The sequence below is a fragment of the Ursus americanus genome, chromosome 19 (assembly GCF_024610735.1).
Source record: "Ursus americanus isolate L20-20 chromosome 19, mUrsAme1.1.p, whole genome shotgun sequence".
Lineage (NCBI taxonomy): Eukaryota > Metazoa > Chordata > Mammalia > Carnivora > Ursidae > Ursus > Ursus americanus.
The window spans coordinates 45,788,131-45,813,197 of NC_142145.1; the positions used below are offsets into that span (position 1 = coordinate 45,788,131).

The window sequence follows — 25,067 nt, forward strand, 5'->3', positions numbered from 1 at the left end:
GTATTTGTCTTTCTCTGACTGCCTTACTTCGCTTAACGTTATACTCTCTAGATCCATCCATGTTGTTGCAAATGGCAAGATTTCATTCTTTTTTATTGCTGAATAATATTCGTGTGTGTGTGTGTGTGTGTGTAGGTAGGTAGATAGATAGATATCTTCTTTATCCATTCATCTATTGATGGACACTTGGACTGCTTCCATATCTTGACTATTGTAAATAATGCTGTAATAAATGTAGGGGTGCATATATCCCTTCGAATTAGTGTTTTTGTATTCTTAGGGAAAATACCCAGTAGTGCAATTACTGGATCATACGGTATTTCTATTTTTAATTTCTTGAGGAAGCTCCATACCATCTTCTACGGTGGCTGTACCAATTTGCATTCCTACCAACAGTGTGTGAGGGTTCCTTTTTCTCCACATCCTCACCAATACTTATTCTGTTTGCGATTTTGATTTTAGCCATTTTGACAGGGGTGAGGTGATATCTCATTGTGGTTTTGATTTGTATTTCCCTGAGAATGAGTGACGTTGAGCATCTTTTAATGTGTCTGTTGGCCATCTGGATGTCTTCTTTGGAGAAATGTCTGTTCATGTCTTCTGCCTATTTTCAAATTGGATTATTTGGGTTTTTTGGTGTTTAGTTGTATAACTTATTTATATATTTTGGATACTAACCCTTTATCAGATCTGTCATTTGCAAATATCTTTTCCAGTTCAGTAGGCTTTTAGTTTTATTTGTTGTTTCCTTTGCTGTGCAGAAACATTTTATTTTGGTGTAGTCCCAATACTTTATTTTTGCTTTTGTTTCCCTTGCCTCAGAAGACATATCTAGAAAGATGTTATGGCTTATGTCACAGAAATTACTGTCTGTTCCCTCTTCTAGAATTTTTATGGTTTGAGGTCTCATATTTAGGTTCTTAATCCATTTTGAGTTTATTTCTGTGCCTGATGTAAGAAAGTGGTCCAGTTTCATTCTTTTGCATGTACCTGTCTGGTTTTCCCAGCACCATTTGTTGAAGAGACTGCCTTTTTCCCCATTGTATATTCTTGACTCCTTTGTCAAAGATTAATTGACCATAACACCATGGGTTTATTTCTGGGCTCTCTATTCTGTTCCTGTGTCTATTTTTGTGCCAGCACCGTACTGTTTTTATTCCTACAGCTTTGTAACTTGAAATCTGGAATTGTGATACTTCCAGCTTTGTTTTTCTTTTTCAAGATTGCTTTGACTATTCTGGGTCTTTTGCGATTCCATACACATTTTAGGATTATTTGTTCTGGCTCTATGAAAAATGCTGTTGATATTTTGATAGGGATTGCATTCAATCTGTAGATTGTTTTGGGAAGTATGACATTTTAACAATATTTGTTCTTACAATCCATTTGCCTGGAATGTTTTTCTATTTGTTTGTGTCCTCTTCAATTTCTTTCATCAGTGTCTTATAGTTTTCAGAGTACAACTTTCACCTCCTTGTTTAGGTTTATTCCTAGGTATTTTATTATTTTTGGTGCACTTGTAAATGGGATTGTTTTCTTAATTTCTCTTTCTGCTCCTTCGTTACTAGTGTATAGAAATGCAATGGATTTCTGTACATTGATTTTTGTTTCCTGCAAATTTACTGAATTCATTTATCCGTTCTAGGAGTTTTTTGGTGGAGTCTTTGGGGTTTTTCTATATATAGTAGCATGTTATCAGCAAATAGTGAAAGTTTTACTTCTTCCTTACTAATTTGATGCCCTTTATTCCCTTTTCTTGTCTGATTGCTGTGGCTAAGATGTCTAGTACTATGTTGAATAAAAGTGGCGAGAGTGGAGATCCTTGTGTTGTTCCCAATCTTAGAGGAAAAACTTTCAATTTTCCCCCATTGAGTATGATGTTCACTGTGGGTTTTTCATATATGGCCTTTATTATGTTGAGATATGTTCCCTCTGTACCTACTTTGCAGAGGGGTTTTTTTTTTTTTATCATGAATGGATGTTGTACTTTGTCAAATGCTTTTTCTGCATCTATTGAAATGATCATATGGTTTTTATCTTTCTCTTGTTGATATAACATATCACAGTGATTGATTTGCAAATATTGAACCACCTTTGCATCCCAGGAATAAAGCCCACTTGATTGCAGTAAATGATTGTTTTACTGTATTGTTGGGTTCTGTTTGCTAATATTTGGTTGAAGATTTTTGCGTCTATGTTCATCAAACATATTGGTCTGTAGTTCTCTTTTTCCGTGGAGTCTTTGTCTGGTTTTGGTATCAGGGTAATGGTGGCCCCACAGAATAAATTTGAAAGTTTTCCTTTCTCTTATATTTTTTGGAATAATTTGGGAAGAATAGGTATTAATAATAGGTATTAATTCTTTCTTGAAATTTTTGATAGAATTCACCTGTGAAGCCATCTGGTCTTGGACTTTTGTTTGCTGGGAATTTTTTGATTACTGATTTAATTTCATTGCTAGTAACTGGTTCTGTTCAAATTTTCTATTTCTTCCTGATTCAGTTTTGATAGGTTATATGTTTTTGGGAATTTAAATAATATTTCAGTGGTGTTGGTTGTTATTTCTCCTCTTTCATATCTGATTTTATTTATTTGAATCCTCTCTCTTTTTGATGAGTTTGTCTAAAAGTTTATCAATTTTGTTGATCTTTTCAAAGAACCAGCTCCTGGTTTTATTGATCTGTTCTGTTGTTTTTTTAGGTTCCATACCATTTATTTCTGCTCTAATCTTTATTATTTCCTTCCTTATACTGGTTTGGGGTTTAGTTTGTTTGTTGTTTGTTTGCCTGTTTTCCAGCCCCTTTAGGTGTTAGTTAGGTTGTTTATTTGAGATTTTTCTTGCTTCTCACGGTAAGCCTGTATTGCTGTATACGTCCTTCTTAGAACCACTTTTGCTGCATCCCAAATATTTTGGACCTTTGTGTTTTCATTTCCATTTGTCTCTATGTATTTTTTAAATTTCTTCTTTGATGTCTTCATTGACCCATTCATTATTTAATAGCATATTATTAACTTCCATGTATTTGTGCTCTTTCCATACTTTTTTCTTTGATTAACTTCTAGTTTCATAACATTTTGGTCAGAAAAGATGCATAGTGTGACTACAATCTTTTTGAACTTATTGATACTTGTTTTGTGGTGTAATATGTGATCTATTCTGGAGAATATTCCATGGGCACTTGAAAAAATGTGTATTCTGCTGTTTTAGGATGGAATATTCAGAATATATCTGTTAAACCCAACTGGTCCAATGTGTCATTCAAAGCCACGATTTCCTTGTTTATTTTCTGTTTAGATGATCTGTCCATCATGGGGTGTTAAAGTCCCCTGCTATTATTGTATTACTATCAATTAGTTCCTTTATATTTGTTATTAACTGTTTTATATATTTGGGTGCTCCCATGTTGGGTGCATAAATATTTACAATTATTACATCTTTTTGTTGGATTGTCTTTTTATTATTATATGGTGTACTTCTTTGTCTCTTAATGTAGTCTTTTTTTCAAAGTCTACTTTGTCTGAAATAAGTATTGCTCCCCAGGCTTTCTTTTGACATCCATTTACATGATAAATGTTTCTCTATCCCCACTTTCAATCTGCAGGTGTCTTTTAGTTTGAAATGAGTTTTATAGGCAGCATATGGGTCTTGTTGTTTGGGTTTTTTTTATATATATATATTTATTCACTTATTTGAGAGAAAGAGAGCACAAGTGAGAGGGGCAGAGAGAGAGGGAGAGAGAGAATTTTAAGTAGGTTCCATGCCTAGTGCAGAGCCTGACATGAGGCTCAATCTCATGACCCTGAGATCATGACCTGAGCCAAAACCAAGAGTCAAATGCTTAACTGACTGCGCCACCCAGGCACCCCAAGGGTCTTTTTTTTTTTAAATCCATTCTGTCATCCTATGTCTTTTAAATGGAGTGTTTAATCCATTTACATTCAAAGTAATTAGTGATAGGTATGTATTTATTGCTATTTTCTTACTTGTTTTATGGTTGTTTTTGTAGTTCTCTGTTCCATTCTTCCCTTGCCCTCTTCTCTCATGGTAAGTTGGCTTTCTTTAGTGATATTCTTGGATTCTTCTTTGTTTTTTAAGTATCTATTACCGGTTTTCGATTTGTGGTTACCATTAGGCTTGCATATAACATCTACATATAGTAGTCTATATTAAGTTGATGGTCACTTGCGTTTGAACTCACTCTTTGCTTCTCTATACCTCCCCACACCTATGTTTCAGGTATATGGTGTCATACTTTATATCCTTTTATTTTGTGAGTTCCTTGACTGATTGTTTACAAATGTACTTATTTTTACTGCTTTTGTGCTTCCTATTTTTCTTACTCTTAGTTACGATCTTTCCTTTCCACTCAAGAGTCGCTTTTTTTTTTTTTTAAGATTTTATTTATTCATTTGACAGAGAGACAGCCAGCGAGAGAGGGAACACAAGCAGGGGGAGTGGGAGAGGAAGAAGCAGGCTCCCAGTGGAGGAGCCTGATGTGGGGCTCGATCCCAGAATGCTGGGATCACGCCCTGAGCCGAAGGCAGGCGCTTAACGACTGAGCCACCCAGGCGCTTTTAACATTCTTGTAGGGGTGGTTCAGTGGTCATGAATCCCTTTAACTTTTGTTTGTCTTGGAAACTCTGTAGCTCTCCTTCTATTCTGAATGATAGCCTTGCTGGGTGGAGTATTTTTGGCTGCATATTTTTTCCTTTTAGCACTTCAAGTGTATCATGCCACTTTCTTCTGGCCTACAAGATTTCTGTTGAAAAATCTGCTGATAGCCTTAAGGGATTTCTCCTGTATGTAACCGTTTTCTTTTCTCTTGCTGCTTTTAAAATTCTCTCTTTATCATTACTCTTTGTCATTTTGATTACTATGTGTCTTGGTGTGGACCTCCTTGCATTGATTTTGTTGAGGGAATCTCTCTGCCTCTTGGATCTGGATTTCTCTTTCCTTCCCCAGATTTGGGAAGTTATCAGCTATTATTTCTTCAAATAAATTTTTTGTCCCCTTTTCTCTTCTCCTTCTGGGATCCCTATAAATCCAAATGTTATTATGCCGGATGGAGTCACTGAGTTCCCTAAATATATTCTCATGTTGCTTTTTGTTTTTCTCTTTCACCTGCTCAGCTTGATTACTTTCCATTACTCTGTCCTCTGGGTCACTGATTGACTCTTCTGCTTCTTCTAGTCTGCTGCATCTAGTGTATTTCTAATTCATTTATTGTGCTCTTCGTCTCTGATTAGTTGTTTTTATCGCTTTGTTAAGGGTCTCACTGATGTCCTCCTCTCTTTTCTCAAGTCTAGTGAGTATCTTTATGACCATTACTTTTAATTCTGTCAGGCATATTACTTATTTCCATTTTACTTAGGTCTCTTGCTGTGGTTTTGCCCTGTTCTTTCATTTGAGACAAATTCCTCTATCTCCTCATTTTGTCTAATTCTCTGTGTCTGTTTTTGTGTGTTAGGAAAGTCAGCTACATCTCCCACTCTTGAAAGTGGTGGCCTTATGAAGAAGAGGTCCTGTAGTGCCCTGTGGTGCAGTGTCCCCTGTTCACCAGAACCTGGCACTTCAGGGGTGTCTCCCATGTGTGTTGTGTGCCCTGCTCTTGTGGCTGAGATACTTTTTTCTTCAGCCCAGGCATCTGCGGTGGTTCTCTTTGCTGTTTGGGGCAGTGTTTGGTCTCTAGTGTTAGTGGGCCAGTCTGGGGCCACCCTGGGCTCGAGTTGAGTCAGACCAGGTATTTGCCAGAGACACAGTAGCACCAAACTGCAGGGTGCTTTCCCTGTGTTGTCCCCTGAGATCCTTCATGGGTGGGTGGGGCCTGCAATCAGACCAGCTGTCTGCACCTGGCCCACTGCTGGGGCCACAGGATGATTGCTTGTGTGGTTATCTTTCCCTCTTCCCAGGGCAGGAGTCACTTTGGAGTGGTGCTGACCCTTGTTGGGGATACTTGCAGACTGCCAGGCTTGTGGCCCTGGTTTGAATGGGCTCCAGCCAAGAGCGCATTGGAGGGGGCAGATCCACAACATGCACAGGTGTTGCATAAGGGGGAGTGGCGTTAGCCAGTTAGGCAGTGAATATCCATGGTGCGTGGGTTCCTGCAGGTGGTCGTGTGTTTTTGCTGGGGGGGCAGGGTAAGGAAATGGTGCCTTCCAGCTCCTTTGTTCTTAGAGAAGTCTTCCAAAGATCCCTGCTCCTCCAGCACATCTCTGAGACTAGTAAACAAATCTCCCTCCCATATACCCCAGGCATTTTTAAAACTGCTTCTATGCCATATCTCTGTGGGCTGTTTGTAGAGCTGTCTCTTTAAGAGTGAGGACTTAGTTTCCTCTTACCCTCCATCGTCTCCCAGAGCTGAGCCACTCATTTTTAAAATTCCAGGGGCACCTGGCTGGGTCAGTCAGTAGAGCACGTAACTCGATCTCAGTGTTGTGAGTTTGAGCCCCACGCTGGGTGTAGAGATTACTTAAAATCAAAACCTTAGGGGCGTCCTAGTGGCTCAGTCAGTTAACCATCCAGCTCTTGATTTCAGCTCAGCTCATGATCTCAGGGTCGTGAGAGGGAGAAGCAGAGTCCCTGCTGAGCAGGAATCCCAATGCAGGGCTCGGTCCCAGGACCCTGAGATCATGACCTGAGCTGAAGGCAGACGCTTTACTGACTGAGCCACCCAGATGCCTCTCTCTCCCTCTCCCTCTGCTCCTCCTCCCCCACCCCCCCCACACATGCTCTCTCTCCCTAAAAAATAATAATAATAAAATTTTAAAATAAAAATCTTAAAAAATAAAAATCTTGGGGCGCCTGGGTGACGCAGTCGTTAAGCGTCTGCCTTCGGCTCAGGGCGTGATCCCAGCGTTCTGGGATCGAGCCCCATATCAGGCTCCTCCGCTAGGAGCCTGCTTCTTCCTCTCCCACTCCCCCTGCTTGTGTTCCCTGTCTCTCTGGCTGTCTCTCTCTGTCAAATAAATAAAATCTTTAAAAAAAAAAATCTTAAAAAATAAATAAAAATAAAATTCCAGGCTCAAGCCCTGTTGGTTATAAGAACTCACGAAATTTGCTTCCTCTAGTTTTCAGAGCCAAATGTTATGGGGATTCATCTTCCCCCCTGCAGGCTCCCTGGTGTAATAATCTGTTTCCCTCCCTTCCGCACAGCTCCCTCCCCACCTGCATACAGCAGTGGTCCGTTCACCTCCCCACTGCATCTCTGCCCTTCCTACCCTCTTCAGTGTGACCTCTTCTCTACCTTTAGTTGTGGAGTTTGTTCTTCCAGTCGGCAGGTCATTTTCTGGGTTATTTACACTGATGTGAGTGTGATCTGTTGTAACTCCCATTGTGTATCTATTGATACTCCCATCGTATCTGTCAGACAAGGTGAGCTTAGGGTCCTCCTACTTCGCTGTCTTCCCAGCAATCTTCCAGATTGGTTTTAAATCAAAGATTCTTCTATCTGCAATCTAAACAAAAATTGTTCGCATTCAGGAGGAAGTTAGTAATACCAACTTTCACATGCCATTCTAATCCTGGAAAATACAGAGGAAGGTGTTCAACTTAATAATGGATGGTACAGCCTACACGAATGTCTAACATTCAAATACCAAATACAGTCACATGGAAGTAGAGAAAATACCATAGAACACTTCTATGAAGCCATTAGTGTTGTGGTTTTTTTGAAATTCTACCTGTACTTTTCATACATAGCAAACAAGACTTTCCTAAAATTAGTATTGAGAGTCACAGAAATCAACAAAAGCCAGATGATAACCTAACGTTTACTGAAGTATAATATTTCAATATCTAACACTTAGTGAATTAACATCTGACATTACTGTGCTAAGCACATTGCCTGCTTCATCTCGTTTACCCATTTAATTTAATCCAGCAGATGCTTTTATTATTCCCTATTTTGCAGATGAGGAGGGAGAGCCTTGGAAAGGTTTCATAACTAGCCCAAGATTGTGGTGTCAGTGACCCCTCAACTCTACTGCCTTCCTACAAAATCCCACCGATGAAATTAAAACGAGGCTTGTAAGACTCACTTATCACCCTATACCTAGCAGGCCTTCCTCCTGTGCAGAACCATCTGTCTCTCTCTCGTCCACCCCAGAAAGGCAGGTTGCTGCTTATGCAGAAGCACTGGTCAAGATCACAATTCCAAGCCCTCAAAAACAACTGTGAATTAAAGGAATTATAAGCAACCTGCCCCCAGGTGACACTGTGGATTGATGACAGAGGCAGACTTGAACCCCAGAGCTCCTTTCTACTATGGTCTCCCATTTCACTGAGGTATCTTGCATCTTTACCTGAATCAGTTTTAAGATAAAGACTTCTAAACTCAGAAAACCAACAGGTACCACTTAACCCATCTTTTACATGAATAACAGTGTTTGGGCTCAGGAATCGTTTAATATGAATCATAAAATGAGACCATTACATCCCTTCTGCCTTAACATTATGGTTCACTTGGACTGCATTTATGAAGGTAATGGGATTAAGTGAGTTATTAAATTGAAAATTCCACCCTCAGCAATTTGTCGCTTCGCTTTTTCCCTGCCTACTCTGGTTATAAGGTTATTCATGAGACACTACTGTGGGAAATTTTGCACTTGGACGTGTCTCGAGTGGATCTGACATGTCTTCGGTCTCTTTTCCAGGACCCTCTCTGACACACGATGGCCTAACCCTTATCTGTCTGTCCTCCATCTAGCACGGCACCACGCTCCTCATGGTCGCCTCCTATGCCGATCACATAGACTGTGTGAGGGAACTGGTTCTGCAGGGAGCAGACATCAACCTCCAGAGGGAGGTAGGTCAGGTTTACGCTTGAATATGAATGACCCAGGTGACAGAGACTCGAAATTTTTACAGTGGTGAATTGGTAAGGAAGACAAGAGTACTCATTGCTTTTTTCCCTACATGGCATTAAAGCCCAGGTTGCAGACTTTACTGTGCCCAAAATAAGGCCCAGGAATGGACCATTGGTTGTACTTGAGTTGGATGAATGTTCTCAAGCACGTAGTCTGAGGCAAGCAAACCTCTAACCACATTCCCTCAGCACTCATACATTCCCTCCGGAGCTTAAATCAGGTCTGTCTTCTTCCCTTGGGATGAGGTGCTCTAGAAGTTACAGGATTTTCATAGAGATCATTGTATTTTTAGAAGGATTGGGTCGCCAACCAGTTCTTAAGGAGGCTCACTTGATAGACTCTCTCAGCCATCCTCATCAAACCATGATTTCAAAGGGCTTCTCTGACGGGCCACATATTAAATAAGCTCTCCCCAAAAGGCCATGTGGTGAACCTTGAACTAAAATGAGAGCCTGTCCCCACGCTTCATTCAAAGGCCATCTTGGGAGTTCAGTCTAGCTAGAGGATCCATTCTTGGTCCAGTGTAGAAGAGTGGTGGGAGGCTGGGCCTTCTAACATACTTTGGGAGTCAGATCTGAGGGGGATCCATTTATTTCCAAGCTGATCTAGGGCCTCCAGGTCATCCCTAAAGTGAATCTGACCTCTCAAGTCCACACTAACTCAGACTTAAGATAGGCATCCTGGGGCAAGCTCCAAACCAAACCGCAGCACTTGATTTTCCTTGATCCAGTCTTATTTGAGGGCCTGCCCTATAGTTGTTTCAGAAAAGATGAGTCATCAACCAAACTTTCATCAATCAGTGCACCCCATCTTCCAGGCTGGACTGCTACCTCTGAGTGGAGCAAACTAAGACACCCCAGGTGTGAGGCATAGATATTCTGTGGGGCATCTAAATTCCCTCCCCTCACCCCTCTGGGTGTCACCTTGGCTGTGGACCATGGAAGAGTGACACTTGATGCATAGAATCTGGAGTCTGGTTCTCCATAGCCCTGGACCAGCAAGCCTGATCTCTTAAGAGGAGCCATACTTTCTACAGCAAATCCAGCCTCACAGATTCTTCTGAGCAATTTTCACAACACTGGAACATTGTTTTGGGCCAGTTTTCACGTCAACAGCTAATTTCCTTCTGGGAGGAAAATGTTTGGGCCTATTTAGAATTATGGTTTGAAATTACCCTGATCTTTTTGTTTTTCCTTTATGCTTCACAGTCTTGGTTTATTATAACTTTAAAGAATAGACAGATTTTTCTCTAATAAAAACAATATGATTCAGATCTGCTTACTCAAGAAACTGTATCCTGAAGGCAAGTTCAACACACACAAAAATATCTTCAGAACAACTGTGAAAAGCTGAGAGAACAGAAACATTTGTTTGCTTTCCAGCCATTGTATGGTTTTTATGGTTTTATGTTTATCTGGTTGGTTCCAATTGCCCAACTAATATTCTTGGATATGAAAACGATTGTGCATTGAACAAAATGGCCCTCGAGGACTTACCCAAGTGGGCCCAATTTAGAGGTAACCTTGTGGCTCAAAGAATGATGCTTTGTGAGTTCCCAGTGGTCCCCTGAATTTCCCGAGGCCACGCCAGCCTCTGGTGATAGAGCTGCCAAAGAGAGGCCCCAGCTTCACCTCATCTGTTTTGCGATCAGAGAGTACCTAGCAGTGCAATGGAAGTTACTCATACAGCTTCTACCGGCTTCTAGCCGGGTTCATTCGTAATCCATTTTTCCATTTAATCCATATCGAAATACTTGTTTCCTGAAAAAGTACCTGTCATTGTTTTCTTTGGATGGCTATTTAGGTACACAGAGCTTGCTAGAATAAATAGGAAGCTAATGATCCAGAGAGACCACTGCTCTAAAGAACCAGCCATGTTAGCTAAAACCCTCAGGGATGGGAGCCGCATGTGCAGTTGTCATGAAGCCCTGGGTTACGATAGGAAAGCACGTGCATTTCAGACCTTTATTCACATTCCAGACTGAAGTCTGGCTCCATCGTCTACAGCTTGCTGCTTTCATGTGCACAATGATTAATGGTAGCTGTATGTTCCAAAACGGACTCAAACTGCTGGAGATACGATTTTTTAATTAATACAAAATCTTAGTGAAAAATCCTTTTTCTCAGTGAAGAAACAATTTCTAAAAATTATCTCTGGTAGTTTCTAAAATATAATGTCTACTAAGAAGAGAGTTTTCCTGTGCTAGCCAAGTTTCTTCATCCAGACCTGATAACATCTTCAGGTTTCTGGAACTCAGTGTCCTCCACCATAGGAAAGCAATGAGAGGATGCTTCCCACTTGTTTCTGTGGGAACCAAGGAGAAAATCTCTCCTGCGTGGCAGGCAGAAAGGCTCTGGGAATGGTCACATTACCTGTGCCTCCTTGGGGCAGCATCTGGTTGGGGGCACAGCCTGAGATAGAAGGTCATGACTGGGAAGATATTGGCTTGTGTTCTGTCACAGTGGTGGGGCTCATTGTTCCCTGTGTGTGTGAGACAGCATACACACATGCATACACTTGTGCACACTTAAGAACAAGCTTCAGAGTCATCAGTAATCCCGAGGGCCTGCTGTCCTGGCTTCTCCCACCTGGGTGAGAACCTACCCCTTCAACGCTTCCGGGTGGGCCGTGGAAGGAGGTGTTCCTCCTCACTGTGCCTGGGAAGGTGTAATGTTAGCTTCATCCCTGCTCAAAGCACTGGAGTGAAGAGCACCTTTATATGAAAAATACATATTGCCCACAAAAGCAGTATGATGAATTTGCTCCTATCACAATGATTTGTCTACCAATCTTTGAGTAGCCTTGTAAAAAAGGCCGGGAAGAGAGGATGCTAACACTTGTATCTCCAAGTATCACTGATCAGCTTAAAATTTGGAACCAGGCTGTTTCTTGTTCCTATGCCCTCTTTTGAGAAATCTTTTGAGTACGTTTGAGTGAATTACTTAGATTCTTTCTTGGGCTGGTAGCTTTCTACTCTGGGATGCTTAACTTTGTAACCAGAACTCTACCGGAACTCTTCCCTGTATGAATGAATGCCCATGTTACCAAGCATGGTAGTTAGTTCCCTGTGGCCGCTGTAGCAAATTACCACCAACTAGGTGGCTTTAAAGAACAGAAATGCATACTTTTAGGATTCTGGAGGCTAGGAAAGTCAAGGTGTGTCCCTCTGGAGGCCCCAGGGGAGAACCCATTCTTTACCTGTTCCAGCTTCTGGTAGCCGCGGGCACTCCTTGACTTATGGCCGCATCCCCCTAATGTCCGCCTCTGTGGCCACATGGACTCTTCCTCTCCTCTGTGTCAAATGTGTCTACTTCACTGTTCTAAAGACAGTTGTCACTGGATTTAGGACCCACCAGGATAAGTCAGGATAAGTGCCTCTTCTCAAAATCCTTAACTTAATCACTTCATATGCCACGGAACGTAATATTCACAGGTTCCAGAAATTAGGACAGGGATGTATCTTTTAGGTCCACCACTCATCCCACTATACCAACAATAAAGTTCTCCTTTCATATTTTCACTTTTCTGAGCAAAGAATACAATCAGTTCAAATGTAGCTCCATCCTAGGTTAGAAGGCTTAGGTACAAGGATATGGTTTTGTTTTGTCTGTAAATACATAAATCAAATGCTATGTAACTAAATGCCTTCAAACCAGCTGCTTGTTCTCTCCTAGTCAGGTACCACTGCCCTGTTCTTTGCTGCCCAGCAAGGACATAATGACGTCGTGAGATTTCTCTTTGAATTTGGAGCATCCACTGAATTTAGGACTAAAGTAAGAAAACTTTCTAGATTTCATAGCCTGTAAGAATTTTAGCCATCATGAGTATTCATGTCTCTCCATCCATAGTACGAATTTGTGCTTCTTTTTTTTTTTTAAGATTTTATTTATTTATTTGAGAGAGAGAGAGAGAACACAAGCAAGGGGAGGGGCAGAGGAAGAAGCATCCCCACTGAGCAGGGAGCCTGACATGGGGCTTGATCCCAGGACCCTGAGATCATGACCTGAACCAAAGGTAGATGCTTAATTGATGGAGCCACCCAGGTGCCCCACTCTTTTTATAAGATTTTCAAGCCTAAGAAGGTGGGTTTCACAAAGTTACTTATAATGGCTCAGAGGTAGTCCTAGGGAATCAATTCAAAACATGACATTTTCACTCTGGGCTCATAATCTTCTGGGGAATTATTTAGGGTCTGTCTTGCACTGGTAGCTTTCTACTTTGGGACACTAAATTTTGTCATCAGGATGCATACCACCAGTTATAAAGCAGGTGCTTTATAAACTCCCTGTTTTCAGGGCTTTTTTTTTTACTTCAGGGTTAATCCCAGTGCTCTGATAGAAACCGTCAAAGTATTTAAGCCACTCCTAGTGAATCTGAGCTATTTCTAAGGAGGATGATATGACAGGTAGTTTACTTTCTGAGATATCTTCACTAAAATATGTCATACATGATTACAGTTTATATAGTTGGGCAAAGAAATGTGGTTCTTCCTTTAAAGAAGTCATTGATTCTTCGTGTTCAACACACGGATAAGAAAACTGAGGTTGCAGAAAGATCAATTTGGTGTTCACAATATCATTTTACATAATGGTTTATAGTAGGACAATTTGAAGTGCTTTAACATTTTTGGAATTGTCACCTTATTTCCGGCCTCATCATAACCAAAAAATTCCTGGAAATTTGCCTTACTCAGAATCTTTTAGGCTTTCTTAATCCATTGTGTGCAATACTTTGCTATCAGGGGAGTTTCCAGTGGGTTCTTTATTCCCGTTGAGATGCTAACTATTATGTAGATTATGATCTCAGATACGATCAGTCTGTTCTGGACCTGCCATTGGACGGTGCACATGCCTCCAAACATGCCGAATATAATATACAACAGCCCGAAATATATGTGTGTATATGTTTATATTAATTATCATTTTAATTTTCATTATAAAAGTAATACAACTAAAAATAGAAAGTAAAGTTCTACAAATGCAAGTCTCAACTCTTTAAGAATGACTGTGCACCCACGTGGCTGCTTCAGTCTTCTTGGTTAACAAAGGCTGGCTTAAAGCCTTTGTTCATGTGCCAGTGCGCGCTGTCCCAGAAATCCATGGAACATGGGGCCCAGAGTGCAATTCCAAATGTTTCCATTAGGTCAACCGCAGGTGTCCAAGAACTTTCCATGGGAAGAAGAGAGCGTCGAGAGGCGCTGAGTTTTCACATGATCCTGTCATCAAAACTGCCTGTTACAACAGTTGTTCTCATCGCTATTAAAGCTATAGCCCCCAAAATGTGTTTTTAAAAATAAAAGGTACAGAGGCACCTGGGTGGCTCAGTTGGTAAAGCGTCTGCCTTCAGCTTGTGTCCGGATCTCAGGGTCCTGGAATCGAGTCCCACATCAGGCTCCCTGCTCAGTGGGGAGTCTGCTTCTCCCTCTGCCTGCTGCTCCCCCTGCTTGTTCTCTCTCTCTCTGTCTCTCAAATAAATAAAATCTTTAAAAGTAAATAAATAAGTAAATGGTACAGGGGCACCTGGGTGGCTCAGTCAATTAGGTGTCTGACTCTGGACGTCGGCTCAGGTCATGATCTCAGTGTCATGAGTTCAAGCCCCACATTGGGTTCCACGCTGGGTATGGAGCCTACTTAAAAAATAAATAAAACAATAAAAATAAAAGGTACCAGCTCTTCTATGACAATCACCGTATTTTATCTATTCTCTTACCTCATTAGGCAAAGAGAAAAATCGACAGAATGAAGTTGGAAATGTTCGTGCTTGTTGCTGCTATTGCAATTTTTGTCGTCCACACACCCACCCACACCTACCCCCACCACCAGCCTCAGCCCCCCAGTCTCTGTCCTCCGTTCTCCACCCTTCAAATCACAGCTCAAGTGCCCGCCCCCCCCAACAGCCTGTAAACAAAGGAGCTCTTATGACAGCATTTCTCTAAGTGAGACCCACCTGCCACCTTCACACCACAGTCTCCTCATGTGACTATGATGAGTGAGGTCAAGAAAGCCTGTCTCTGGGCCTCACCAGAATCAGACCCTGTGAGGGTGGGAGTCAGAGGACAGGCATTTTGGATAAACACTCTATGCCCTAAATTTAGAAACCAGACTATCTTAAAGTTACGATTTGTATTTCAGAACCAGATGACATGTTCTTGCATTATTTGCAATTAGTGCAGAGGTCCACATACCAGTTCACAGAGCCAAACAAACAGCTCCCCAGCTGTAGATGGGGAAGGATAATGCCTTGGCTTCAGCACCTGAGAAAAACCATCAAGGGTTTCAGTTGACCACAGACTCAGTGAGTCAGTAGTGTGATGTGGTCGACATAAAAGCTACTTCTAATTTAGGCTGTCAAGGTAAAGAGGGTAGATGGAACAAAGGAATGTCCCATCCCCATCAGACCACGTCTACTTTTCCGGGCTCCAATTCATTCTAGGGCCGACATTTTAAAAAAAGATCTGGACAAACTGGCACATGTTCAAAGGAAAATGCTAAGTAGGACGGTGAGAGGCTCCCGCCATGTGCTGCAGCTGTCCACTCTTAATGGATGCACACCTTGTCCCTTGAAGACAATGGCCCCAGACGGTCACTCCACTAATTACCTTAATCTCAGAGGCCCGCAGCTGGGGGGAACCACAAGGAGGAGCCAACATTTGTCAAGCAGGTCTCTAGACAGAAGACAGGAGACTATTCGGGTAGAACCAAGACAGAACTGACTGGTACAGGCTTTCTATTCTTCGTTTCCTTTATTGCAATGCAGATAGATGATTCTGCATTTGACATGGGGAATTAGGCATCATAACATAGTCCAGTAACTGTACGTATCCCAAGCAAGTCACCCACGTGTACAACGTGTTGTCATTAGGAGGAACACTGTCATGAACATAAAGAGAAATGAAAAAGGAACAGTGAGTTTGTTGTTATCTATAGGGAAAGTCTTTTCGAAAGCTCTCCCTCTGGGAGGTAAATATGTGCCTGCACCCTTTCTAATGTGTTGACACTTTGCAGGACGGGGGCACGGCCCTGTTGGCCGCCAGTCAGTACGGGCACATGCAGGTGGTGGAGACGCTGCTGAAGCATGGAGCCAATATCCACGACCAACTTTACGTGAGTGTGTTTTCAAGGGGACGTTAGGTGGACCCTTGCCTATCCCCTCCTCACACATAGCACTGCAGTCTAAATTCAGATGCCGGAAATGCCAACTTCAAACATATTTTAATGAACAGTAGGACTTTAATCTGAGACATCAAAGAAAAAGAGTTAACCAGATAACCTTTTTCTATGGAAAAAACACATAATCTTGTTTACCCATCTTTCTTCTACCTTTTTAAGTCTCTTATACATATGCGGTAGTTCATACAATGTATGCAGTTAGGATCTTCAAAAATCATGTGACACGTACTTATCCATAAGATAACAAGCCCAGCATATGGACTTGCTGAAGAGCAAAATAATGCTCCTGTTGCAGAGCTATCCAGGAGGAAGAGCACAAATGAAGGAGAAATCAGGTTATTTGGAAGAGAAGTGAGTTGGGGGGGTGAACCGTGAAGTACATGCACACCCTTGGCCTTCGAGAGTCATCTACTGCAAGTGTGGGTCTGTGGCAGCTAATTGACAATTAGCACATTGCCCAAAGGCTCTCTTAATTGTCACTGTCATTCCACAGGATTTATGGCAAACGTTATTCTGGTTTTGGACTGCAAAAAAAATAAAGCACAAGAAGATGAATTGACTTGATAGAGTCTCATCATGAGAGTGGAAGAATTCCTACTGCCAGTTACGTAGGAATCGTATTTTAGGCTATCCTGCCACCAGACATTTAGCGCTACGGCACTGTACCTTCATAGACACGTAGTGAGATGTGTCCATGTGAATTTCAACATTTCAGCACCCTTTCCTGAGTTTACATGATTGACTCTCACATCAGAGACCTCTTTGAGGTACCTAGCAACTAACATCACCCTTTTGCACTTCAAAATCTATAACAACTTTGAACCCTTGGCTTTCACATTTGAATGACTGAATTACTCGATGCAGGTCTGAAGGACTGATTCTCAGCTCTCTGGCTTCCGTTAGAATCACGCAGGGAACTGGAAAAAAAAAAAAAAAAAGCTTACAGGCCCGTCCTAGACTAAGCCGGAATCTCTGAGGGCACCACTGGGCAACAGATGGTTCTGATGGTGGCCAAGTCTAAGGACACGGGTCTATAGCTTTGGCTATTTCTTTGGCTGCATATAATGAAGTATATCTGAGAGCATGAATGAGTGTGTGTGTGTGTGTGTGTGTGTGTGTGTGGGCGGTTGAACAGGAAGAGCCCGAGTCTTTGGAAAAGGAAAGTAAGTTGTGATTTTCATCCCGTTACCAATAATGTCAGCAATCCAAATTGACTGGCATATTTGTACTGTTAGATAGCATTCCAGCCAAAAGGCTCACCCAGGGTGGCACATAATCTTAGAAATGCAGAGTTTGGGGAGAGCCCATTCCTGTACTAAATTCCTCTCTGTTATGAAGTGACTCAAGAAATTTCATGCACTGAAACTTCCATGTTAAGACATTTACCCTCATTCAAACAGTCCAAATATAAATGTTTCCACTAAAAACAATTAAAACAGGGAGGACCCCCAGTCAATGACTCCCGAAAGCTTCTAGGAACAGAAATGTGTTGTGCACAGTAAAAACAGCAATGCTTAGATATCCGTTTTAGAAAATTTCCAAGAGTTAATGACTGCTAAGAGCACGGTGGATTTTCTGTGGCAGCACAGTAAGGAGCAGCTGAACATTTCATCCCCTTATCACACATCTGCTTAAAGATCTATACAAGCTGAGTAATTTTTTAATGATTGCCTTAAGAGGAGTCTGGCAGCTCAGCTGACACCCACCAGAAATCCAGCACCGTCCACCTGGTTGGACTTGAAGGGAAAAGCGTTTTGTATTTTAACTTGTGGTTAACATTCCTGATGGGAGGGGTGGTAATTAACTGGGTTAGCGAGGTGTTTTCCACTGCGGTCCAAAAGTAACGAAGCTCAGCGCGCTCTGTGAATGCCGTCTACGTGAAGTGAGCATCTGGGGGGATACTTGCTCTGAGCTGAGTGCTGTGTTTGCTGCCACTACCGGTGACATGTCTTTAAGAAAGAAATACCCAGAAGACATAGACACTCAGTTAAACAGAAAAAAAAAAAAGAAAGAAAAAAACACTAAAGAAAACTGGAAGCAAGCGCTTGCTTTGAGCTTTTCTGCAGGACTGCTTTGTTGTTCATAGGTGTTGTTGCTGTCGACTGCTGTCAGGGAGCAAGTTCATGGATAGTCTCACCAGGGCAGTTTTCTAGAAGCATCTTTTGTTTCAAAGCTTGGAAAAACGGTGTGTTGGGGGGAATGTGGATAAAGGAGCAAGAAAAAGAAGAGGGTAGGAAAGATCTAATGAAAAGGACACTTTTGTTTCTGATTCATAAAAACATGCCAAACAGGTTTGGGGGACTTGTTTGCTGTTTTTCATTAATAGACTTTATTCTGTGTTTGTTTTTAAACTAACACTAAGCGGAAAACTGTATTAAATGCATGTGTTTGTTAAACTAATTGAAGAGGGGATAACCCCAAGATCCCACAACGAAAGCAGACGGCAGCTAACGAGAAGTATGTGCAGACGAGAGAAGAATGATGACGGGCTATTTGGACAGCCTGGGTGCTGCTGTCAAGTGGCTGGATCATAAGCTCCGTGATGACTGTTGTGTAGAGTGAACAGTCATTACGTTTGTTATAACTTAACCTTATAAGACTATTTGAAACATCACCTTTCCACCTGACTTACTGTGATATTTTAGAACTATTCTTCAAAGGATAAAACACTAACCATGAATATGAAAACAAAGTGGGGGGCAGAAATGGAAAGTTGTATTAAATGGACGTATTTTTAATTGGATTTCTTTTAAAATAAACCTGAAAGCTGATTTGAACCCTTTCATTTTGACATCTCAGGATGGAGCCACTGCCCTCTTCCTGGCTGCCCAAGGTGGTTACTTGGATGTGATTCGATTGTTGCTGTCTTCAGGAGCAAGAGTCAACCAGCCAAGGCAGGTAATGTCCACGTGCGCAGAGCGGCGGCGCAGGGAGGGCCTGCTGTCCTGCAGCAGCTCCTGAGATAACTGGTCAACTCTGGGTGTCTGTCAGGGCTTTTGCCTCGGTGACGAAGTTAATCTTGGATTAGGGTTTCTCCTGTCCTTTGCTTTGGGCTCTCCTGCAAGCCTGTGATATCAGGCTGACCTCACCATTTACTGTTTTTGAAACTTGGGTGTTTGGTGTCTGAGGTCAAGCACGTACTCAGCCACGTCCTGTTCAAATAAGTTATGGCTGCGCTGAGGTCATGAGAGTGGGCTAGCCTGGGACATAGGTAAATAGAGGTGAGTCAGGTAGCCTTGCCCCTGCCCCGTCCCTCTGCTTCTCCTTCCACCACGCCGAAGACGAGCCCCTCAGCCCACTGGGAATCCTTAGTAGCTTCCACACCTTCATCTCTCACAATTATAACACTATTGAGACTTAATTTTACCAACAGCAAGCTAACATCTAGCAAATCAATTGATACTTAAAGGAACAGAACTACCAGGTAATGTAGGTCACACTTTATGAATAGTAAAGAACCATCCAAATCTAAGACATTATAATTAGCTTCTCTTATATAGGAATGATTTCTGCACTAATTAATTTGTTTTTAACAAAACATTTCAGATTAAAGTAACAATACTTAAAGGGAATGTCAAGTTGATTTCTTCCCAGTGACACCCAGGCAGATTCCCACTTTAAGGTAACCTGATATGTAATGTAACATATGCCTGCATGTTCACATAGGGAAGGTTGGTCTGAGCTCTTGAACCCAGGCTTCTTGTCTTTAGGAAGTCCAAGTGCATAGGAACCTAAGAAGAGAAAGGGCCTTGGGCAAAGTAGGTTTGAGGTCAGGAATCCTGAGTTCTAGATCCAGCTCTGCCAGTAGCTAGCTGTGTGGTTTGGAACAAGTGAATCAACCTCTCTGGACTTCTCTTCCTTCCTCTGAAAATTAGGAGGCTGGACAGGATGATTCTGACAATCGCTTCAAGCTCCCCCTTTTTAATAACTGTTTTATTCAATACTCAGTATTTCTTAAGCACTTAACATATGCCAGATACTGCTATGAATGTGACATTAAGTTGTTAGAATTTAAAGATAGTCTTAGATTTAGATGGCCCCAGGAATACTCATGGGAAAGGAAGCTTTTAGAAAAAGTTGCACTTCCATACCTGCCAGTGTTGATATTTGCTGATTGCAGTTGAATATTTTCTTGTTGGTCCTTCTTATTTTGAAGGTGTTGCTTGATTCTGAATCAGACGCTTCACTTTGCTGGAAGTTAATAAACAGAGCTGGTCATTTTTAGATTGCAGAAGTTTAATTCAGAGGCCATTATTGAGGGTACCACTGTGAATTTAGAAATGAAAGACTGTCAAGATTATCAGGCTTCTCTGTACATCTTTCTGAAATAATCTCTGGCACTTGGACAAATCTGTTTGTAAAATTAATTGCATTAACCATATGCCTAAGGTACTATTCATTAAAAAAACAAGTTGATATAAGAGATTATATTTCAAACAGTGCATGGATCGTGGCCACTCGAACCCAAGTTGAGTCATAAGATGACACTGAAGCCAAGAAATTAAAGAGTGAGCTAACAGCACCATGGTGGCCACACCCCCATGGCTGTTTTCATTCCTCACGGTGAGGATGACCTGGTCAAAAATGACCTAGTCCAGCCGTGGGAGGACCCCTTCCTCGGATCAAAGAGCAAGTGACATGCCCTGCAAAAACTTGCTTCTAATGCAATTGTTTGGAATTATGAGTCCAGCTCTGAAAAGGTTGCTATTGAGGGAAAGGGTGTTTAATAAAATAAGAATAGCTTTGGAGGAAAAAAAGCAATAGATTTTTCCTTTTTATAGGGGATATTAACCCCACTGTACCTTAAAGCCATAATGTTTTTATTACCTGCCGTGAGCTGATAATGAAAGGTTGTCTAGCCAGGTCAGACTAGCCCAAGTTCTGTCTTCTTTGAAACTGTAAACTCGGCAAAAAAAAAAAAAAGTAAACTCCACATATTTAATTCCCTTCCTAGAAAACAAGCAGGGTCATAAATATGGCAAAAGTGATAGTAGTCCCGGCTGACTTTGTCACAAGTTATGAGGAGGTTAAAAAAAAATAGCATAATTAAAGGTTTCCATTAAAATGGCCTATGCATGGTAGACTATGACATTGGCAGGGCATTTGGAAACCAGGGTTGTATTCTGACATCTCAGCTGACGCATGGAGTCCCTGTCAGAAAAGTCTTGAATTTATAAAATAAAGACAAGGATGTTTGCCCAATTTCATTTCTTAATGTTTTTAGATAGATCTGATTTATGATTTTTGCCCTTGCCATTCTCCGGGGTCCTGACATTTTATGGTGCCCTGTGACAGCATGTTAATGGAGTTGCCCTGAAATGATTCAGCCGACATTTGACCTGAGCTGCGGGGAATCTGACCACTAGTAGGAATGGCTTTTCCTTGTAACCCTATCGTGGGTGAACTAACTGAAAACCTTTCTAGGGTTTTGTGAGAAGGAATCAGAATCGCAAAGCCATAGGCAGACTTCGGAAAGACTAAGATCTTGATTTGAAATGTGAAAAATATTTCCTCCTAGTTTGTCCTGAAGAGGTCAAGAGTCACCGAGATCATTGTACTCTATAGTCAAGCTAAAAACTCATCTTCAGTCCTTTCCATGTGACCACGGCAGGTAGAGTTGATAACACGTCAAGCCTTTTTAATCACCAGCTAAGATGGCTATTTAGTCTGTTTTTCTGTCAACAAAATGCTTTGATATATACTTGTCCCGACACACCTCATCCACCTTATTAAACAGTACTGTCATAGAGGGGCAAGGGTCTGAGTGTTTACCCACGGCTGAGTCTGGCCTGTCATCACTCATCTCTAACTTGTCCTTTCAGTGTGCTAATCAGGATCTCTTTGAAGCCTGACAGAAAGGTCATCTTCTAAAGTGTCTTCGTTAGCCTTGGTTTGCACTTGTATGCAGAGATGCTGGGGTAGTGATGGTCCTCCCAGGTTGCAAGCTTGGAGGGGCAAACCCAGTGGTGGGCAATGGGAGAAAGTAGGGCTAACGGATTGCCACAGTGTCCTGAGAGCTTGGGGGTGGAAGCAGACAGCAACAGGGAGGCCCCACTTGCTTGCATGCCCTCTGCCCATGGTAGACACTCTGAAAAGGTATATTCACTCCAGAAGATACCCCATGGTTTGAGCAGAGCTCCAGTGAGGCCTGGAAGGCTGAAGACATAGTGATCAGTGGCTGCAAACCAGAACACAGCTCAGATGTAGGGCCCGAGCTCATGGCCAGGACACCAGTCCCAGGAAGACTGTAAGGGCCAGCTAAGGAACCACATCCACGTCTCTGGGTGGAGAGTAGCTTGTGAATTATGGGGATATGGATACTTAAGGAATGAAACATAGTCCATTTTGCTTGTTAATTGCATGACCTTGAGCAAGTCATTTACATTCCCTGAATTTCAGGGGTTTCTTTTGGCTTTCTCTTATTATTATTTTAATTCCAATACAGTTAACATACAGTGTTATATTAGTTTCAGGTATATAATATAGTGATTCACAGTTCTATATATTGCTCAGTACTCATCATGATAAGTATACTCTTAATCCCTTCACCTGTATCACTCATCCCCCCAACCCACTCTGGTAACCATCAGTGTGTTCTCTATAATTAACAGTCTGTTTCTTAGCTTGTCTTTCTCTCCTTTTTTATCCTTTGCTCATTTGTTTTGTTTCTTAAATTCCATACATAAATGAAATCATACGGTATTTGTCTTTCTCTGACTGATTGATTGCACTTAACCCTTATAGGTCCATCCCTGTTGTTGCGAATGTCAAGATTCCATTGTGTGTGTGTGTATACGTGTGTGTATATCTTTATCCATTCTTCTGTCGATGAACACTTCAATTACTTCCATATTTTGCTTATAATAAGTAATGCTGCAATAAATATAGAGGTGCATATATCTTTTCAAATTAGTGTTTTCATATTTTTGGGGTATTCAGTAGTGGAATTACTGGATTATATAGTAATTCTATTTTTAATTTTTTAAGGAACCTCTATACTGTTTCCCACCTTGGCTGCACCAGTTTGCATTCCCACCAGCAGTGTAAGAGATTTCCTTTTTTTCCACATCCTTACCAATACCTGTTGTTTCTTGTGTTGTTGATTTTAGCCATTCTGACAGGTGTGAGGTGGTATCTCATTGTGGCTTTGATTTTCATTTCCCTGATGATGAGTGATGTTGAGCCATGTTTTCATGTGTCTGTTGGCCATCTGTAGGCCTTCTTTGGAGAAATGTCTGTTCATGTCTTTTCCCATTTTTTAACTGGATTATTTGTTTTTTGGGTGTTGCGTTGTATCACTTCTTTATATATTTTGAATACTAACTCTTTATTAGATATTCTATTTGCAAATATCTTCTCCCATTTTGTAGGATGTCTTTTAGTTTTGTCGATTATTTCCTTTGCCATGTAGAAGCTATTTATTTTGATTTAGTCCAGTGTTTTTTCATCTGTTAAACAAGGATAATTATGGTGCCTTTGCTATTATGATTTCTATTTCATCTAGGCCCCATTGGAAGAGAAACCCATCAGAAATCAGGGTTGCACTCTTTCTCTTATGAGCCATGTAGTCTCTGTCATCTCAAAGTCCCCTCTTGCCTTTCTTTCTCTCTTCCTACTCCTTTTTTTTTTTAAGATTTTAATTTTTTATTTGGCAGAGAGAGAGACAACCAGTGAGAGAGGGAACACAAGCAGGGGGGAGTGGGAGAGGAAGAAGCAGGCTCCCAGCGGAGCAGGGAGCCCGATGTGGGGCTCAATCCCAGGACTCTGGGATCACACCCTGAGCCGAAGGCAGATGCTTAATGACTGAGCCACCCAGGTGCCCCTTCCTGCTCCTTTTTTTTCTAGCATCCTCTCCCTACTCATCTTGTATGTAGTCCCTAAGTTCATAAGTCAGACTACCAAACTCTTGGGATAGTGATGTCATTGTTGCCACTAAGCTCTGCACACCAGGCCACAGTGGACTGGTTGGACTGTCCGTCCTTGGTCTGAGCACCTGTGGATGGGGAGAATGGGGTCAGGCTGGGCAGTGCAGGCATCTGGTATCATCTTTTACAGATCTGTTATCTGGCCTGGAGACACCAGGCAGGGACCCAGTAATGAGAACTGGGCTCCAGGTCAGGGTAGGGCTGGTAGCAAAGTTGTCTTGGTATTGAACCCCCTCTGCTACCAATGAGATTCCTTAGATCTCTTGGGCCTCCAACTTAGAATTAATTGGTCCCCAAGACTTTCTGTCTGGCTTGAGCCTATAGATGGAAGTAGCTTAACTGTGAGGACCAGAAGCAGCAGAAGCAAAAAGCTAGTGCCACTAAATATATTCATTCCCATGGAATAAAATGGTTTTAATGCATTTTCTAAATCATCTTTAGGACGCTAGCTAAAATGATCCAACATTTACTTTCTAATACAAATCATGTCATATGCTTCATCTCATGCTGTGATCTATCTATGAAAATGTATTAGAGGATACTTGAAAACATTATCTCAGCTGGAAGGAGGGGATAACCCAGTCAGAAGGAGCCATACACGTCACCTGTGTAACCATCTATCAGGTACATGAATCCTCTAACACTCCTGCTGAGTGGTAATCAGCCACTGCTGAACCCCTCCAGGCGTGGGGAGCTCATTACTACTATTGAGTCTTTAACCAGCCCTCACCACTGCTGTCTTACACCGAGCCAAAGTCTCACGTAGCTTTTACCCATCAGCCCTCTTTGTGCCACTTGGTATGCAAAATCGGTCTAAATCCTTTTCTGCTTGGTTTGCACACAAACAGTAAATGACAGCTGTCATAACCCCGTGAATATCCTGTTCTTCAAGCTAAGTGTCCTGTTTCCTTTTCTTAAAAAGGTGCCAGAGAGGTCCCAACTTCCTGTGATTTATTTCACTGTAATTTATTTGTTTTAACAAATTTTAAAACTATGTATTTTTGTCAGGAAGTATTCAAAAACATATGAATTTTTAAATGTTTTTCCAACTCCAGTTCTCTCAAAACTCAACAAAAAGGAGCCAAGTTGACTTAATTTCTATCATTTT

General features: G+C 41.6%; 1 protein-coding gene across 7 annotated transcripts in view; it reads left to right on the forward strand.

Annotated features, from left to right (window-relative positions):
- Positions 1–25,067, forward strand: part of ANKRD29 (ankyrin repeat domain 29) — a 54,714-nt gene that overhangs the window by 14,097 nt on the left and 15,550 nt on the right. For 3 of the 7 annotated variants that reach the window (XM_045781853.2, XM_045781849.2, XM_045781850.2), the window contains 4 exons: positions 8,706–8,804; positions 12,544–12,638; positions 15,870–15,968; positions 18,834–18,932. In XM_045781853.2, coding sequence (XP_045637809.1) covers positions 8,706–8,804; positions 12,544–12,638; positions 15,870–15,968; positions 18,834–18,932 — 392 coding nt within the window. Of the gene's footprint in view, positions 1–8,705; positions 8,805–12,539; positions 12,639–15,869; positions 15,969–18,833; positions 18,933–25,067 lie in introns of all 7 variants that reach the window. The other 4 variants (XM_045781857.2, XM_045781855.2, XM_045781852.2 and 1 more) reach the window with 2 other exon arrangements.